The following is a 15,499-nucleotide window of genomic DNA, read 5'->3' as shown; positions in this document are numbered from 1 at the left end:
GGACAGGTTGCCTAGGGAAGTTGTGGATGCCCCATCATTGGAAGTGTTCAAGGTCAGGTTGGATGGGGCTTTGAACAACCTGATCTAGTGAAAGATGTCCCTGCCCATGACAGGGGGGTTGGACTTGATAGTCTAATGTAAAATCTTAGAGATATCAATCTTACACTCATATAGTGAAAAATTATAAGTGTCTATCTTAGTTCTCTCTGTATCTTCCAATTGAGTAGATTCAGACAGCAGTAAGATATCTTACAAAGTATTCTTTTCCAGTCTGAACAAAAGCAGTTCTCCCACTCTTTCCTCCTGTAATATGTTCCAGCCTTCTGATCATCTGGGTGGACCTCCACTGGATTTGCTCTGTTATGTCCATGTGTTTCTTGTCCTGGGGAGGCTAAAACTGAACACAGAACTCTGGATGTGGCTTTGCCCCAGTGCCAAATAGAGGGAAAAAAATCACTTCCTGAGACCTGCAGGCTGTATTCCTGCTACTAAAAATATCCCAGCAAAAGAGGATGAAAAGTTTTCTGTCATCTTAATGACTTAAGTTAGGTTGTGGGTCTTTAAAGCACTAGAGTTGGTGCAAGAAGGGAGGATGTTTGTGTGTCCTGGAGTCTTGGAGTGCAACACTTCCTCTTACCAATGCAATGGGTATTAGTTTAGCTGAGTTAAACATGAAGTGGCTGCCTTGGTTTATTTCAGCCTCACAAGACCTTCCCATTTAGGAGCATGTGTAATAAAATGGTACTCCTTTGAGTCTTGTCTTTTTTCCTTTTTTTTCTTTTTTTTTTTTTTTTTTTGGTCAATGTTTTTCCATTCAGAGAATGTAGTGCAGCCTGGCTGGGTGTCTGTGTCATGCCAAGCCTGTGTCTCAAATTCACAAATTCACATCTGCTACTAGGGTTCTGTTAAGCTGTACTCAAAGTGATCTTACAAACAGCAAGGAAAAATATGTCTTACCTGGCAGTGTTATAAGTCTTCCTTTGTATTGGGGTAATAATTAGTACATACTACCAGAAGTTAGAACTTGTGCTTGTAACAGACATGTACACATTATTTATTTATTTTTCTCCTTGTGGTGGTTATCAGTAATTAGTGAAATAAAATATTATTGGTAGCTGATAGTAATATGGTTAGCTGTGCTGATTAAAAGTGACTTGAGCATTTACTGTTGGCATTCCAAGTGTTCCAGATGCAAAGAACTACTGCATTGTGCTTTATTTCCCTAAGAAAAGCCTAGTTTCAAAGGATTATATAATGAAAGTGAGATGGAAGGAAAATTTTCATGACCTGTAATAATGACTTGCAGCTTTAACGAGGATTGGATGGATAGGGAAAAAGGTAATCTACTACTTCTGCCCTCGTATCATACACAACAAAGTAGTACTCACAACTTTGTGTGGAATATAATATGTAGTAAATTGCTGGGCAATAACTTATTATTAATGTTTATTTTGGGAAATGCTTAGCATGGACATAATTTGTCACAGTCTTGAACTTTGAAAGAAAGGAATCCAGGCTCGATTTAACTTTTTTATCATTAGAATTTCTCTTTTTTCAGCAGAGGTCAAAAGTTGCACAAAAAAAACCCTCCTGTGGTCAAATATTTTTCATATAATACAGCATTTAAAAAGTCTTTCTGAATTAAATATTTTCTAAAAATGTCTGAAATTATGCTATAGTTATTTGTCTTTTCTTCAGCACAGCTTCCCTCTGGAATATGCATTGAAGGTGCATAAAGCCACCAACTGAAGTCAGAATTGAAGGGGTTAATAACTATTTTGACTAACTTGAAGATAAAATTTTAGAGAATTCTTGCACAGGATATTGCTTATATGATATTCCCCATAGGTTGACTCTTATCAGTTTAAAAAGCTTTAAGCTTTGACTCTTTTTTTATACATAGTTCTTTAGATAATCTTCCCATGGGTTTGGAGACACTGGGTGCTTGTAATGGATAGCTCATGAAGCTTTTCAAATCAATACAATTTGTTCATGAATTTCATCAATGAAAGCTTTTAGAAAGCAAAGGAATTGATATACTGGTATTCAGGACATAATTATGCTGTTGTGTGATATGTATTTAAGCAGATTTCACTGTAGAAACTTCTCTCTTTTCTGGCAGAGCTTTTATCTCAGTTATCAGGCGTGAGACGTTCTGCAGGGCAGCTCAATTCTTCTGGCCCTTCTGCTTCTCAGTTACAGCAGCTGCAGATGCAACTGCAGTTGGAAAGACAGCATGCACAGGCAGCAAGACAACAACTGGAAACTGCACGCAATGCAACTAGACGCACTAACACAAGCAGCATACCCACCACTCTTACACAATCTATAGCAGCAACCAATACATCTAACACAGAAAACAATCATCAGACTATACAGAATTCCCAGTTTCTTCTTATGAGGTAATTTGGTTCATGGTATTAACTCTTCTTCCATTTCTGTTTTCCTTGGTCTTGTTATGGACATAGAGTTCAGTAAAACTACTGCCAGATCACTAATGAAGTTTGTAGTTGAGATACTATGCTTTTGTTTGCATTTGTGACATCATCTTTTCAACCCTGCTGTTTGTTCCTAGGCAATGAATAAATATTACTTGTTGTTTCTCAATTTGAAGAGAAACATATGGGATATTGCCTTGTTAACCTGTGTTTGTTTACCCTACTACTTCTGATAAGAGCCTTTACAATATGTTTCAAACTTTTATGCTGATAATGTGAGGGGAGAGAACTTTAAAGTTAGTTTTATGTAATAGGAAATGAATCTTTAATGAAGGCTGAAGGTTGAATAGAGGTTTATATATAAAATATTTTGGATGAAAAAAACAAGGATTGTGCTATTAATAACCAGCATGCATATCTGTTTCAGAAAGTATAGTTAGATCCTACAGTTCTATACAACAGAATAGTTCAGTTGGAAGAGACCTATAATGATCATCTAGTCCATTCTACTATAGAAGAGTTGCCCACTCATTCCAGCTCTTTTTGGAGGTTTAGAATATTGATTTTCTGGATTCAAGGGGGAGGATGTTTTTCAGTTGCACGTTGAGAAAGAACAAAAGCATTTAAACAGTTTCTGTGTCTAGAAACTGGGCTTGGGACAAGTTATTGCTGTCATGCTGATTTCTATCAAAACTTGTGATAATATCTCAATCCAAAGCTTTTTGAAAATCATAACTTTAAGGAAAGTATCTGCAAATGTCAGTCACTGATCTTGTGAGCTAGGATAAAACTGAAACAAGCAATTCTCTTGCTTCTAATAGGTGATGGTGCATGGACTGATAAGTGAAGGGAATGATGTACTGTGCTTTGGGAATCTCTGGGCATTATGTGTGTAGTAATGTATTTTGTGTCATGCTTGCATTTAGAAGTTGTCCTGGGGACAAAATGAGCACTTAAGAGATGACTAGAGAATTTTAATGCCCCTTAAAACAAAATCCCTCTGAGGGGAAACAAACTTCAGAAATAGATTTTTTTTTTTCCTTCAGCCTTAGAATCTACTTCTATGAAGGATTTTTTGGAAGCATCTAGGAACAAGTTTGTTAAATGTTTGTATTCTTACATCAGGAGTGCCAGATATTGTCAGATTTGTACATGTCAAAAAAAGTGCAGCAGTACCTAGGTTGTTTCTCAAAGGAATGGCTTTCAGATGTTATTCAACATGCATCAGTCCAACTGTTTAGGCAATTAGTGAAAGCCCATTTTGTTGCTGATACTACTAAGCCTGTCTTATTTTTCTGTGTTTCTCTACAGGTTGAATGATCCTAAGATGTCAGAAGCAGAGCGTCAATCAAAAGAAAGCGAACAGGCAGATCGCAGCTTGTTTGTTCAAGAGCTTCTATTGTCCACTTTGATGCAGGAAGAAAGTTCCTCCTCAGATGAGGATGAACGGGGAGAGATTGCTGATTTTGGTGCTATGGGCTGTGTAGATATTATGCCTCTAGATGTTGCTTTAGAAAACCTAAATTTAAAAGAGAATAATAAAGGAAATGAGCCTCCTCTTTGATGGCATCCCACTTTGCAGACAATGTCCTCTGTGCTGTATTTGCCAATGAAAGTGGACAACAACTATCTTGGGTTTGTTTTGGTGATTGTAATTTCAGGTCTGTCACTCTTGTTACATTGTGTACATTCAAAGGAAAAGAGAAAAGATATATACGATAATCATTTCCACTTAACCAATTTTTACTTTTAGCAGATAAATATAGGTTGCAGTGCAGAGAAAAAAAGCTCTGTGTCCTGTAGCTTGACGTGCAAGAAAGCTCTCCTAATACTCCACATTCAAACTGAAGAGGAAAAAATGAAAAAGTCTCTAATGAAGCTGCTGTGTGTATTTATGAATATTAATGAATAAAACTTGCTTGGATGGTTTACCTTAACTACTGCATGATTTTTATTACAGTGTGCATGAGTTTTAGTGACCTTGTCATTTTAAAAAGTCTAAGTACAAGGAGTAAAACTATAAAACACCAAAGCTTTCCCATTATTCAAAGGTAATGTGACCAAAAAAAAAAGATTAATGCTCACTAGCAGTTTGCAGCCATGAAATAGTCTTTGAGTAACACATGATTTTATGTGCTCTCCCTGCATATTAATGAAAACTCTGCAATGGGCTATATTTTTGCTTACATAGTGTAACATTTTGCTGTATTGTGACCACCATGTTGCCCTGTAAGACATCATATCCAAGTGGAATTGAACTTTGTAGTCATCTGTAGGAGACAAAAAACAAGAGCCACTACTGGAATCTACTACAAAGGGCTTCTGTGTGCCCTAACACCAAATTTTGTTCAATTTTCTTTAAAGTTTTCCTTTTTGTGTTAAATATACCTTATTTAGGTATAAATTATTCATATATTCACTGGTGGGGGGTGTGTGCTAACCTGGATTATGTTGTTTTAGTTTTAAGATTTCATAGTCCTTATAATTTTGAGTTATGTATTTTCTTCATAGTTTACAGAGACTCCTTAGTATTAGGAGAGATTGAGGATTTGACTTCCCAGATATCTCCATATATTACAATTTGGATTCTTAATGCTAACTTCCTATCAACCTTGGTGAAAGAAACATGACACTTGGTCTGGATGAGATTTGGGTTTTGAATAGAAGCACAATGGGTTGCAAACTAAGCATGGGATGGGCTCAGCAGTCTGGCCTTAGCACACAAAGGTAATATTTTAATAGTGATTCTACAGAGAAAGTACCAGCATGATTGCTCATTTGACATGCAATGAGGCTGGAAGAACTGTGAGCTTTGACAGTACCTCTAACTTGTCTATCTCCCTCTGTCTTTAAAAGAAATGAGAGCCTTTTTTTAACCTGTCTTGGATATATTAAGGGTATGGACTGTTACAGATTACTTATGGACACTGTAGCTTCTCTCAAAAGCCAAGTGTCTACATGTGCATGCATTTCTGTCTTGGGGCCCCTGTCTGTTCACAGAATTGTGGAATGGCTGAGGTTGGAAGGGGCATCTGAAGGTCCCCTGGTCCAACCTCCCTGATCAAGCAGTGCCTCCTAGAGCTGGTTACCCAGGATCACGTCCAGGAGGCTTTTGAACATCTCCGAGGAGGGAGATTCCACAACTCCACTGGGCAGCCTGTTCCAGAGCTCAGTCACCCTCACAGTGAAAAAGTGTTTCCTGATTCTCAGATGGAACCTCCTATGTTACAACTTGTGCTCATTGTCTCTTCCATAACTCAACAATATGATATTGACATAGTATATAGAATAAAGGGAAAAGACAGAGTACAGAACCACACTGCATTGTCAGGGGTTATTACATGAATGTTCACATCTAGATTAATAGGTTGTGGTCCCACCACAGAATCCATTGGTATAAACAATTCCATTTTCCCTGTGGCTAATATTTTGGGAGAGACACCATCTGAAAGAATTTCAGTCCTCACTGTGTTTTGTACTGGTGGTGTACAGTCATGCTATTTTGGCCTGTGATTCTTCCATTTTCTTGCAGTGCCCAAACTACAGCTTAAATTCATTTTTCCATCAGGGTATAATGTATAGCAGTCTTGTACTCCCTTGGTCCAAAATACTACAGATTTTTTTCAACTTTTCATCCCAGTCATCTGCCGCAATCCCCACAAGGCCATATCATCCAGAATTGTTACTTCTAATTCAAAAGAATATCCTTGCCTACGAGTGTGTAATTGAGCATGTTCAATCAAAGCATTTTGGCAGGCATTGGAGGCTTCTCGTTGTTGCTTGGTCCATTGCCAAACAACTTTCTTCCTAGTCCATTTCTGGTGGTTTTGCATTTGCCAGGCAGTGCCTCGATGTGAGGTGGCAGGTGGGGTGGAGGAGGAAGAATTTTTTTGCATAGGCTCTAAATTTGCCAAGGACAAAATATTTCTGATGCTGTGATCCCATTTATTTCTAATGATGGAACACCAGCTTGCACAAGATCATTCCATATTTGTTTACTTGTCACCTGTGAGGTAAGTCTTTGGTTTTGTTGACTTATTTTCATTCACCACCCACACAGCTGGTTCCAAAATTAGAGCCCAGATTTCCCTCAAGGTATTTGCTAGGGTACCTATATTACCAGTATCACTCATGACTGCTGCTAGAATCAAGGGTTTCTCTGAAACGGGCGTCCCTCTCAAAAGCTGCATTTTTATACTTTTCATTACTGCTACCCCATCCAGACTAGATCCTGTAATAAGAACATGATCCATCCCTATCTGCCACAAGAAACTAATACCTCCTTCCATTGTACACCAATTTCCAAAGAACAGCACTAATTCGGCAGCATCTGCATATGCTGTTAAAACTGCTGCATCCAACCTTTTGTATGGCGTAGGTCCAGCAGCATCCTGCCCATCAGGACCCCTGATATTTTGTAATTGAGCATATCCCCATTGTATCTGGTCCTGACTGGATGTAGGGCTTAATAGATCTTTTTCACATATTAATAAGTGGAAAGACACAGTGCCACTATCCAAAGCTCGCAAAATCCATGCCAGTATGCCTTGCCCACTCTTCTGCTGGTAGACCTCTAAAAATTCCCTTAACTCTTTCGGACTATAAGTGCATGTGATCTGTACCCCTTTGTCTGGCAGATCCCTCTGCCCCTCCACTTATATGAGGGGTCATGCTTCTACCATGTCCCTATCTGCTAAATCTGGCTCGAACTCAATCTCAGAGTCCGGGGACTTACTCCAGATATTTCTATCTGACTCCTTGCAATCCCATCAAGATTTCATAGTGAGAACACGAACTTGAGAAATTGAAACCTTTCTTTTCCCATCTCTGTGCCTTCATTTGTTAGCAATACAAGCTTCCAGCTGTTCTGCAGTGCACTGCTGCTCATAGTGTCGCTCTGATTGAGCAGTAATTACTTCTTGTCTTTGAATCCTGTAAAGTCCCGACTTTCTTTTTCCAACTCTCTTACTTTGCTCTGCAATGCTATAACTTCACGGTTGAGAGCTCTAAGACCGGTAGCTAATAGCCATCCCAATTGTAGAAGCCCAGAAGACAAGGGGCTAATGTGTATGTCTCAAACACCAATCGCTGGATGACTGTGGAGCCAACCAAGGATTGTTGGTAATAACACACTGTGAGAAAGAACAGGATGTGGCTGGAGAAGGGGCCATACGGAGGTAGGGCAGCACTTTTCCTGGACAAATGTACTTGTTCTAGTTCCTGGAGATAGGCACAACACAGCGCAGCGCAAGCACAGAAATAAGGCTGAGAAGTGGGCATGGAACATAGGGGGGGGAATAAATACCACCCAAGACCTCCAAAGCCCTCCAACACATTTTCTGAAAGGTCTGAAAGAACGGACTGTGCATGATAACTAATTTGCATAGAAAGTGAGAAGCTTATCTCCAGGGTGGGGAAAACCTATCTATAAAAAGGTACCCCCACAAAGCATAGGCAGCATCCCCAAGACCTTGGACATCCCATCAGCTGAATCAATGCTGGAACCAGGAATAGTCCCTTCCTTCCTTCCTTCCTTCCTTCCTTCCTTCCTTCCTTCCTTCCTTCCTTCCTTCCTTCCTTCCTTCCTTCCTTCCTTCCTTCCCTGATGCTCATCACCTGCATTGAAGAGAACCATCTACATACAGTAACTGATGGGTGCAACAAATATTAGGAGTGAATGCTTAAGAACAAAGAACGAAATCCTATATGTTACCATTACAACATAGAATAAATGACCTCCTGGAAATAAAACCAGAATGTATTTAGAGAATTTTCTTAAATGTCTTAGCATAATTTTAGAGGTTTAAATGTACCACAAATTCAGGAGAATACAGAATTTCTACAAATTTGGAAGTTCTCAGAGAACAAAATATTTATTTGGTCTTACCTCACAATTGTTATGAACAGCAGTGAAGCATAGATTCAAAATAACTCCTTTCTGCTCCTACATATACAGTCTTGCAAAGCTGAATAGGATTTTTTTTTCTTGGAGAGAACCCAGGAAAACACTTTCTTTTATATTTATTTATTTATATGTGCATACACATACACACAAACTTCAACATGAGTGGAACAAACCATTTTAAAACACTCACCAGTCAGCAAACATAACAGCAGCTGATAAAAAAAAAGCAGATAGGAATAATTTTTAAGAAAGAATAAAAGAAAGCCTGCAAAAATTCCATTTCCCTCCTGAATGCCAAGCATCAAGAATAGGAGCAGTCTTTGTACATAGGAGAAGATGGATAGGGGGTTGGGGTTGGAGTTAGGATTTTGTTGTTTCTTTTAGGGTTTTGTTGGGGGGTTGGGGTTGGAGTTAGGATTTTGTTGTTTCTTTTAGGGTTTTGTTGGGGGGGGGGTGTTGTTTGTTTTCTATTTTTTTTTTTTTTTTTTAAATCATCAACATCCTAAAAGAGATAGCAAAGAATGAAGCTAGGCTACTCTTATTACCAATATTAAGTTTTTTGGCTGCAAATACACTTCACAATGATATCATAGGATAATGGTACATGTAGATGCAAATATATTAACTGTGACAAATATGATATACAGCCTGTCAGGCTTTTCATATGATAAGGCTTCGTAGAAATTTTAAAGACTCTGTTATTATATATTTTCCCAGATTTTTTTTAAAAAATTTGCACAATCAAAAAGGCAAAGAGTACATAAAAGATACTAAAAAAAACATGAACAAAGTACTCTAGCACAATCAGAAACCATGATAAAATCCCTTTTTGAACTGAGAAAAAACTGGTTACAAGGGTGTTGTGGTTTGACACTGGCCAAACGCCAGGCACCCATGAAATACTCTCACCCACCCTTCCCTGCCACAGCTGGGCAGACGAGAGAAAAAAATTAATGAAGGGTTCATGAGTTGAGATAAGGACCGGAAAAAACACTCCAAGGGCAAAACAGGCTCAGCTTAGAGGTACAAAGTGAATTTATTGCTAACAGAGTCAGAGGAGGATAATGAGAAGTAAAGTCCTTAAAACACCTTTTCTTCCCCCAACCCCTCCCTTCTTCCCACCGACAGTGCAGGGGGACAGGGGACTGGGGGCTTTTGGTCAGTTCATCTTCCACTGCTCAGGGAGAGAAGTCCTTGCCCGTGAGACCGTGGGGTCCCTCCCATGGGAGACAGTTCTCCGTGAACCTCTACAACATGGGTCCACTCTCAGGAGCAGCAGTGCTCCCAAAACTGCTGCAACGTGAATTCCTCCCACGGGCAAACAGTTGTCCCAAAGCTGCTGCAGTGTGGGTCACTTCCACAGGGTGCAGTCCTCCAAGGACAGGCTGCTCCAGCCTGGAAGCAGGGGCCCCTCTCCACCGGGTCTCCCACTGGATCACAGCCTCCTCCGGGCATCCACCTGCTCCTGAGTGGGCTCCTCCCCCACAGGCTGCGGATGGATCTCTGCATCCCCTGTGGATCCCCATGGTCTGCAGGAGGACAGACTGCTTCACCATGGTCATCACCATGGCCTGCAGAGGAATCTCTGCTCTGGTGCCTGGAGCACCTTCTCCCCCTCCTTCTTCACTGACCTTGGTGTCTCCATGTTGTTTCCCTCACGTTCTCACCTCCTCCTCTTCTCTGACTAGAAAAAAACCTGTGCCCACTTTGTTTTGATTTCTTCTTAAATATGTTATCACAGAGGCATTACCAACCTCTCAAATTGGCCCAGACTTGGCCAGCAGCATGTCCATCTTCAGAGCCATCAGGGATTGGCTCTGCCAGACATGGTGGAAGCTTCTAGTAGCTTCTCACAGAAGCCACCTCTGTGCCCCTGCCCCCCCCCCCCAACAACAACCAGGCCATGCAAAACCAACACAAAGGGACAAAAAGATAGGACACTGATTGAGTTACCAGAAATGTCATCTGCAACAGAAGTGGCCTGACGGTGTTTTGCCGAGAACCGTCAAGAAACTACACAATCCAAATCCAAGGAGAAAAGGAATTATTTTATTATTTACATGCTAGGTTATACATCTTTGTATGTGAGAGAGCATGGTATGAATGGTCGCTTGACCAGCCACCCCCTAGAGGAACTGGCTGAGGTTCTCTAACACCCATTCAAAATATTTTTTCCCAGAGTAGAAACACAAGACTGGAAAACAAACCCAGGTGCAAGATATAGAGTTAGTTTACAAAACCGTCTTTCACTGTTTCTCAGCTAAAGCATGAGAAAGAAAAACTTCACAAAATGCTTCAGCAGCTGGAAAATTCCTCTGCTCCTGCCTTTTAGCATCTACAATTCCCCCTTTTTGTTTAAGACCAAAAAGGTCACATTTGTAATCCTCTGCTGGATCCCTTGCAGCAAGGAGAACAAACACAGCATAAGGGGTCCATTTGGTAGCCGCCAGTTACCAAACAGAATTCAAATCAGATGCCAATTTAAAACAGGCAGAGAGATTTTCCAGTAGCGCCAAGGGAAATACATCAAGCAAACCCAACTCTATATCAACAATTACAGTTCTACATTGTTGCTGCCTGTTCTGAGCTTCCCCTCCCCCTCCCAAAGACACTTGCCTCTGCCATGTGCTCTGAACCCCTTTGTTCTAAGCGCGGGCAAAACCAAATGTAACTCAAACTCTTTAGCAGTGTCTGATTGGCCAGTCACCCTGGGTCCGCCCCCAGTCCTCCCCTTTCCCCTTCTCTGAATAAAAGAGAAGATCAAGGGAGGCCCCACCCTCTTTTGGCTCTGCTACCCTTTCTGCGAACATCTCTTGTCGTCTCTTTCTTTGAAAGCTTCTAACTGTGGGAAATTGAGCGAGTCCAGAGCTATATTTCTCCCTCTTTGCTTCTGCTAGAGGTAGTTGCTTTGCAGCTGATACAGGTACCGATTTTTGAGCTACTAAAATACTAGATTGCTTGTGCTACCTCATTGGGTTGCTTGAAGCTTTCTAAGGCACTGAACTACTAGCGCTAGCCGGTAAAAAGCTGGAAGTATACCCCCTCACTACATCAGCTGAATTCTACATACCCTTAAGAGCTTTACATCAGTTACTGACTCTAGACAGATATCCTTAAGGGCTCTAACATTCTGACTCCATAACAAAGAAAGTTCAGTCTTTACTATTAGAAGGACCGTCCCAGTCTCTGCTAGTAGAAGGACCGTCCGACTGATGGTCGACATCCTGGTTGTTGGGGTTTTAGTTTAGTCCTAGTTTTTTTCCTGTTAAAGGAATTTTTTCCCATATGCATGTTGCTAGGGGACAAATGGCTGTTCTTAAGAAAGACAAAAAGAGATGCCCATTGGGGGTGGGGTGGGCCTGGCTACTCCTTTGTTTCACCTGGGTGTGGGGTCAGTTCTCTCTCGGCATTCGGAGAGAGAAGCTGCAGAGAAAGGAGCTGCTGGTTCTTTTCTTCGGTCGTTTTTCTTTTCTGCTGGAAACAACGCTGGGATCCCAAAGCTGTTTTCCCTGCCCTGCTGGAGGCTGGGCTGTGGCCGCCCTGCCCTGCTGCTGCTTCGAGCCTTCGCTATGCTGTAGTCGTGCTTGCCCTGCCTGCCCGACCTCCGGGGGGTTCCCCGTTTGGATACGTCTCCTCTGGGATCTGTGCTCGTCCCTGCCGCTCCAGCCTGCTGCTCCAGCCCGCCGTTCCAGCCTGCCGTTCCAGCCTGCTGTTCCCGAGAGTCCGGCCAGACACTGGGATCGGCTGCCCAGGGGTTTGTGAAGCCTTTGTTCCATCCTTCCCCAGGATCCCAGGCCACCGGTGCCGCGTGCTCCCTGAGCTCGCTCCGGAGCGCCCCCTGCAGCCGCGGGGAAACCATCGCACCTGCCCTGCTCACCAGGAGCTGCCAGCGCCCCTGCCGGCTGCAAGTAGAACTGCACCAAAGGGGAAAGGGCCTGACAGCCGAGAAGGCTGGGACTGGGTTTGTGATTGTTTGCTGTTACTGCCATAGTTATTGTTGTTTTGTTTGACTGGTTATATATATAATAGTAAAGAACTGTTATTCCTATTTTCCCACATCTTTGCCTAAAAGCCCTTGATTTCAAAATTATAATAACTCGGAGGGAAAGGGGTAACATCTGCCATTCCAAGGGAGGCTTCTGCCTTCCTTAGCAGACACCTCTTTCAAACCAAGACACTGGTCATCATCAGAAGGATCATTCGATTGATGATCTACATTCTGGTCATCATTTGGAGGTTGCCTTGGAGGTTGCCTGTTCTGCTTCTGGTGCCACAGGTCAGGGCGAACGCATCTTTCAGGTAGCCATCGTACCCAGGTATCTGTGGAAACGCAAGCGTACCCCAAGCAATAAGCTGATACGAGCCTTCCCACTTGTTAGTGAGCAGGTCCCATACCCAGACTTTCGCTTGAGGCAGGTGCGTCTCGCCTGAAGACTGTGATGAGAGAAAATGATTCAAAATAACAGGATTATTTCAATTTGGTGGCACTGTAAGATGATTAATTGTATAAAAAGCTTTTTCTAATCGGCTCTGTGGGGTTTCTCCATGCATTCCCCCTTTTTGTTTCTCTAAAAAACTCTTCAAAGTGCCTTGAACGCATTCAACAATGGCTTGGCTGGTAGGAGAATGCGGAATACCCAAAGTATGGTTCTCACCCCATAAGTGCAAAAACTGCTGCGTCTTCTGAGAGACATAGGCAGGGCCATTATCGGTCCTCACAGAAGAAGGCACACCCAAAATCGATAAACCCAATTCCCAATGGACAATGACATCACGACCATTCTCTCCAGTATGAGCAGATGCCCACATAGCTGAGGAGAAAGTGTCAATAGACACGTGCACATACTTAAATCTGCCAAATTCAGAAATGTGTGTTACATCAGTCTGCCAAACCTGCAAGGCTTTTAGGCCTCTGGGGTTTACCCCCACTGGCAGAGGTGCAGCCAGCCCGTGACAGTCAGCACAAGTGCTGACAATGCCTCGAGCCTCAGTTGGCGTTAAATGGAACTGCTTTTGCAAGGTATGTGCACTTTGATGGAAAAAACTGTGCGATGCCTTGGCTTGTGCAATTTTGCCAGGCTAAAGCACTACCCGCGCAGGGTTAGCTAGCATATCAGCCCTGGCATTACCTTCTGGTATGAAACCTTGGTAAATTGGTGTGACTCCAAATATGCAGAATGTAATATGGGTGAACTCGAGCTTGAATTGCACACCACAAAGTTTTCAATAATGAAAACAGAGCCACATTATTGACTTCCTTCAGAAGTGAACAATCTAAGTGTTGAGTTATATCTGCTATGTAAGCAGAATCAGTGACCAAATTCACAGGTATTTGAGAGAACTGCTGAAAAGCCATGGCAACAGCCCTCAGTTCAACCAGTTGGGCTGAGCCTGACTCGTGGCCTTCCAGCACCTGCTACTCAGATTCCTCCTTCCAGGTAACAATAGCTTTCCCGGTTTTTCCGGACCCATCTGTGAAGACAGTGGGTCCTTGCACTGGCACCCAACTATTTTTTGGCCGCAAGGTGAAGCTTGTTGATTTTGCCAATTGCAGTAATTTGTGGCTGGGCAGATGATAAGCAATCTGTCCCGAAAAATTCCGCAGCGCACTTTGCAAAGGAGCACTGTTAGTAAGGCTCCACTCAAAGTGTTCCTGCTGTACTGGAAGACCAATTGTTGCAGGATCCGCTGCCATTAATTGCAAACACCGTTGGCGGCATTTGATTATCAGACAATGTGGGCGCTGTCTTTTTTGGCTGATGTGGCAAAAAGACCCATTCCAGAATATGTAAAGGGTTGGGTCACTGTTTATTCCATTGGCCAATGATACCTGTAGGATGAGGATCTGGAGTGGTAATTGTCTTGGGGTGACCTTATGATGTGTATCCCATATCGCTGCCTATGCCCAGAAATTAATTATTGGCCTTTCTATGCCTCTGAACTGAGCCTGAGAGGGGGAAGAAAAAAACTGAGCAAAACTTTCTCAAAGCAGTTTGCAACTTGTTCAAGGTCACATAAAGATAGCAGGTTTTTTTTTCCCAGCTGGGGCAGGGGAGCGAGGAAGCACCTGGCTTGCGGCTTTTCCAGTCAGCTTTTGGCCAGTTTTTTCAGTTTCTTGTTCTCCGGAGAGAGGCTGAGAGTTGAACTTTTCCTTCTCTGGAATTTCAGATTTTCTCCCTTTTCTACTGGACTGCTTGATTGCTGTAACATCAGAGCACATCGGGAGGACTTTCCACTGGGCACAGAGGGCCTGGCCCTGGCCCAAGCCCCAGCTCCGAGGAGACCAAAGGGAGGATTCTAACACTTTCCCAGGTTTTTCCTCTACAGCGAAAGATTTTACCATTTAACCTTATTTTCCTTTCCCATGTGTTTGTTAAATAAATAGTTTTATCTTCTTCACTTTCCTTCGAGGAAAATTTTTTTTTTCCCGAACCTGGTGGGGGAGGGGTGGTTGTGCCTTCTCTCAGAGGATATATATTTCTAAATTTGGCCCAACTGGAACAGTAATGAAAACAGTGATAACAATGGAGGGATCCACTCAATAAACCTGGCGAGCAGAAAGAGTCTGTTGTAGCTCCTCCAGCGCTTGTCGCCCTTCAGGAGTCAATTTTCGAGGTGAATTCAACTCGGGGTCCCCCTTTAAAATATTAAAGAGCGGGGAAAGTTGTGCTGTGATTAGCCCTAAATAAGGACGTAACCAATTGATGACACCCAGCAATTTCTGAGCATCATTCAAGGTCTTAATAGAATCGGAGAATTGCACCTCTTGGTGTTGTATGGTTTGATCCAGAATTGTGACTCCTAAATATTTCCAAGGAGGATGATGTTGAACTTTCTCCAGAGCCACTTGCAATCCATAAGAATGCAGAGCATCGAGCAGCAGAGGCTGTATCCTCAGCAGCTCGTCCCGAGTGGATGCTGCCACCAGTATATCATCCATGTAATGGTAGCAGTATGCCTCAGGAAACTGCTCACAAACTCCAGACAAAGCCTGAGCAACATACCATTGGCAGATAGTCGGGCTGTTCTTCATGCCCTGAGGTAGAACCTTCCATTGATATCTCTGCACAAGTTCAGCATTGTTAACTGCAGGCACAGTAAAAGCAAATTTTGGGTTGTCATCCAGATGCAGAGGAATAGTCAAAAAGCAATCCTT

The 15,499-nt window shown here is 42.4% G+C and overlaps 1 protein-coding gene across 1 annotated transcript in view; it reads left to right on the top strand.

Annotated features, from left to right (window-relative positions):
* LOC116437372 (E3 ubiquitin-protein ligase KCMF1-like) overlaps positions 1-4,137 on the top strand; it is a 77,482-nt gene extending 73,345 nt beyond the window's left edge. The window contains exons 6-7 of the mRNA XM_032095041.1: positions 2,123-2,402; positions 3,750-4,137. Coding sequence (XP_031950932.1) covers positions 2,123-2,402; positions 3,750-4,002 — 533 coding nt within the window. The 3' untranslated portion in view covers positions 4,003-4,137. The remainder of the gene's footprint in view (positions 1-2,122; positions 2,403-3,749) is intronic.
* Positions 4,138-15,499: the final 11,362 nt, after the last annotated feature.

The sequence above is a fragment of the Corvus moneduloides genome, chromosome W (genome assembly GCF_009650955.1).
Source record: "Corvus moneduloides isolate bCorMon1 chromosome W, bCorMon1.pri, whole genome shotgun sequence".
Taxonomy (NCBI): Eukaryota; Metazoa; Chordata; class Aves; order Passeriformes; family Corvidae; genus Corvus; species Corvus moneduloides.
The sequence above is the reverse complement of the archived record's forward strand: the minus strand, read 5'-3'. Positions and strand labels throughout refer to the sequence as shown.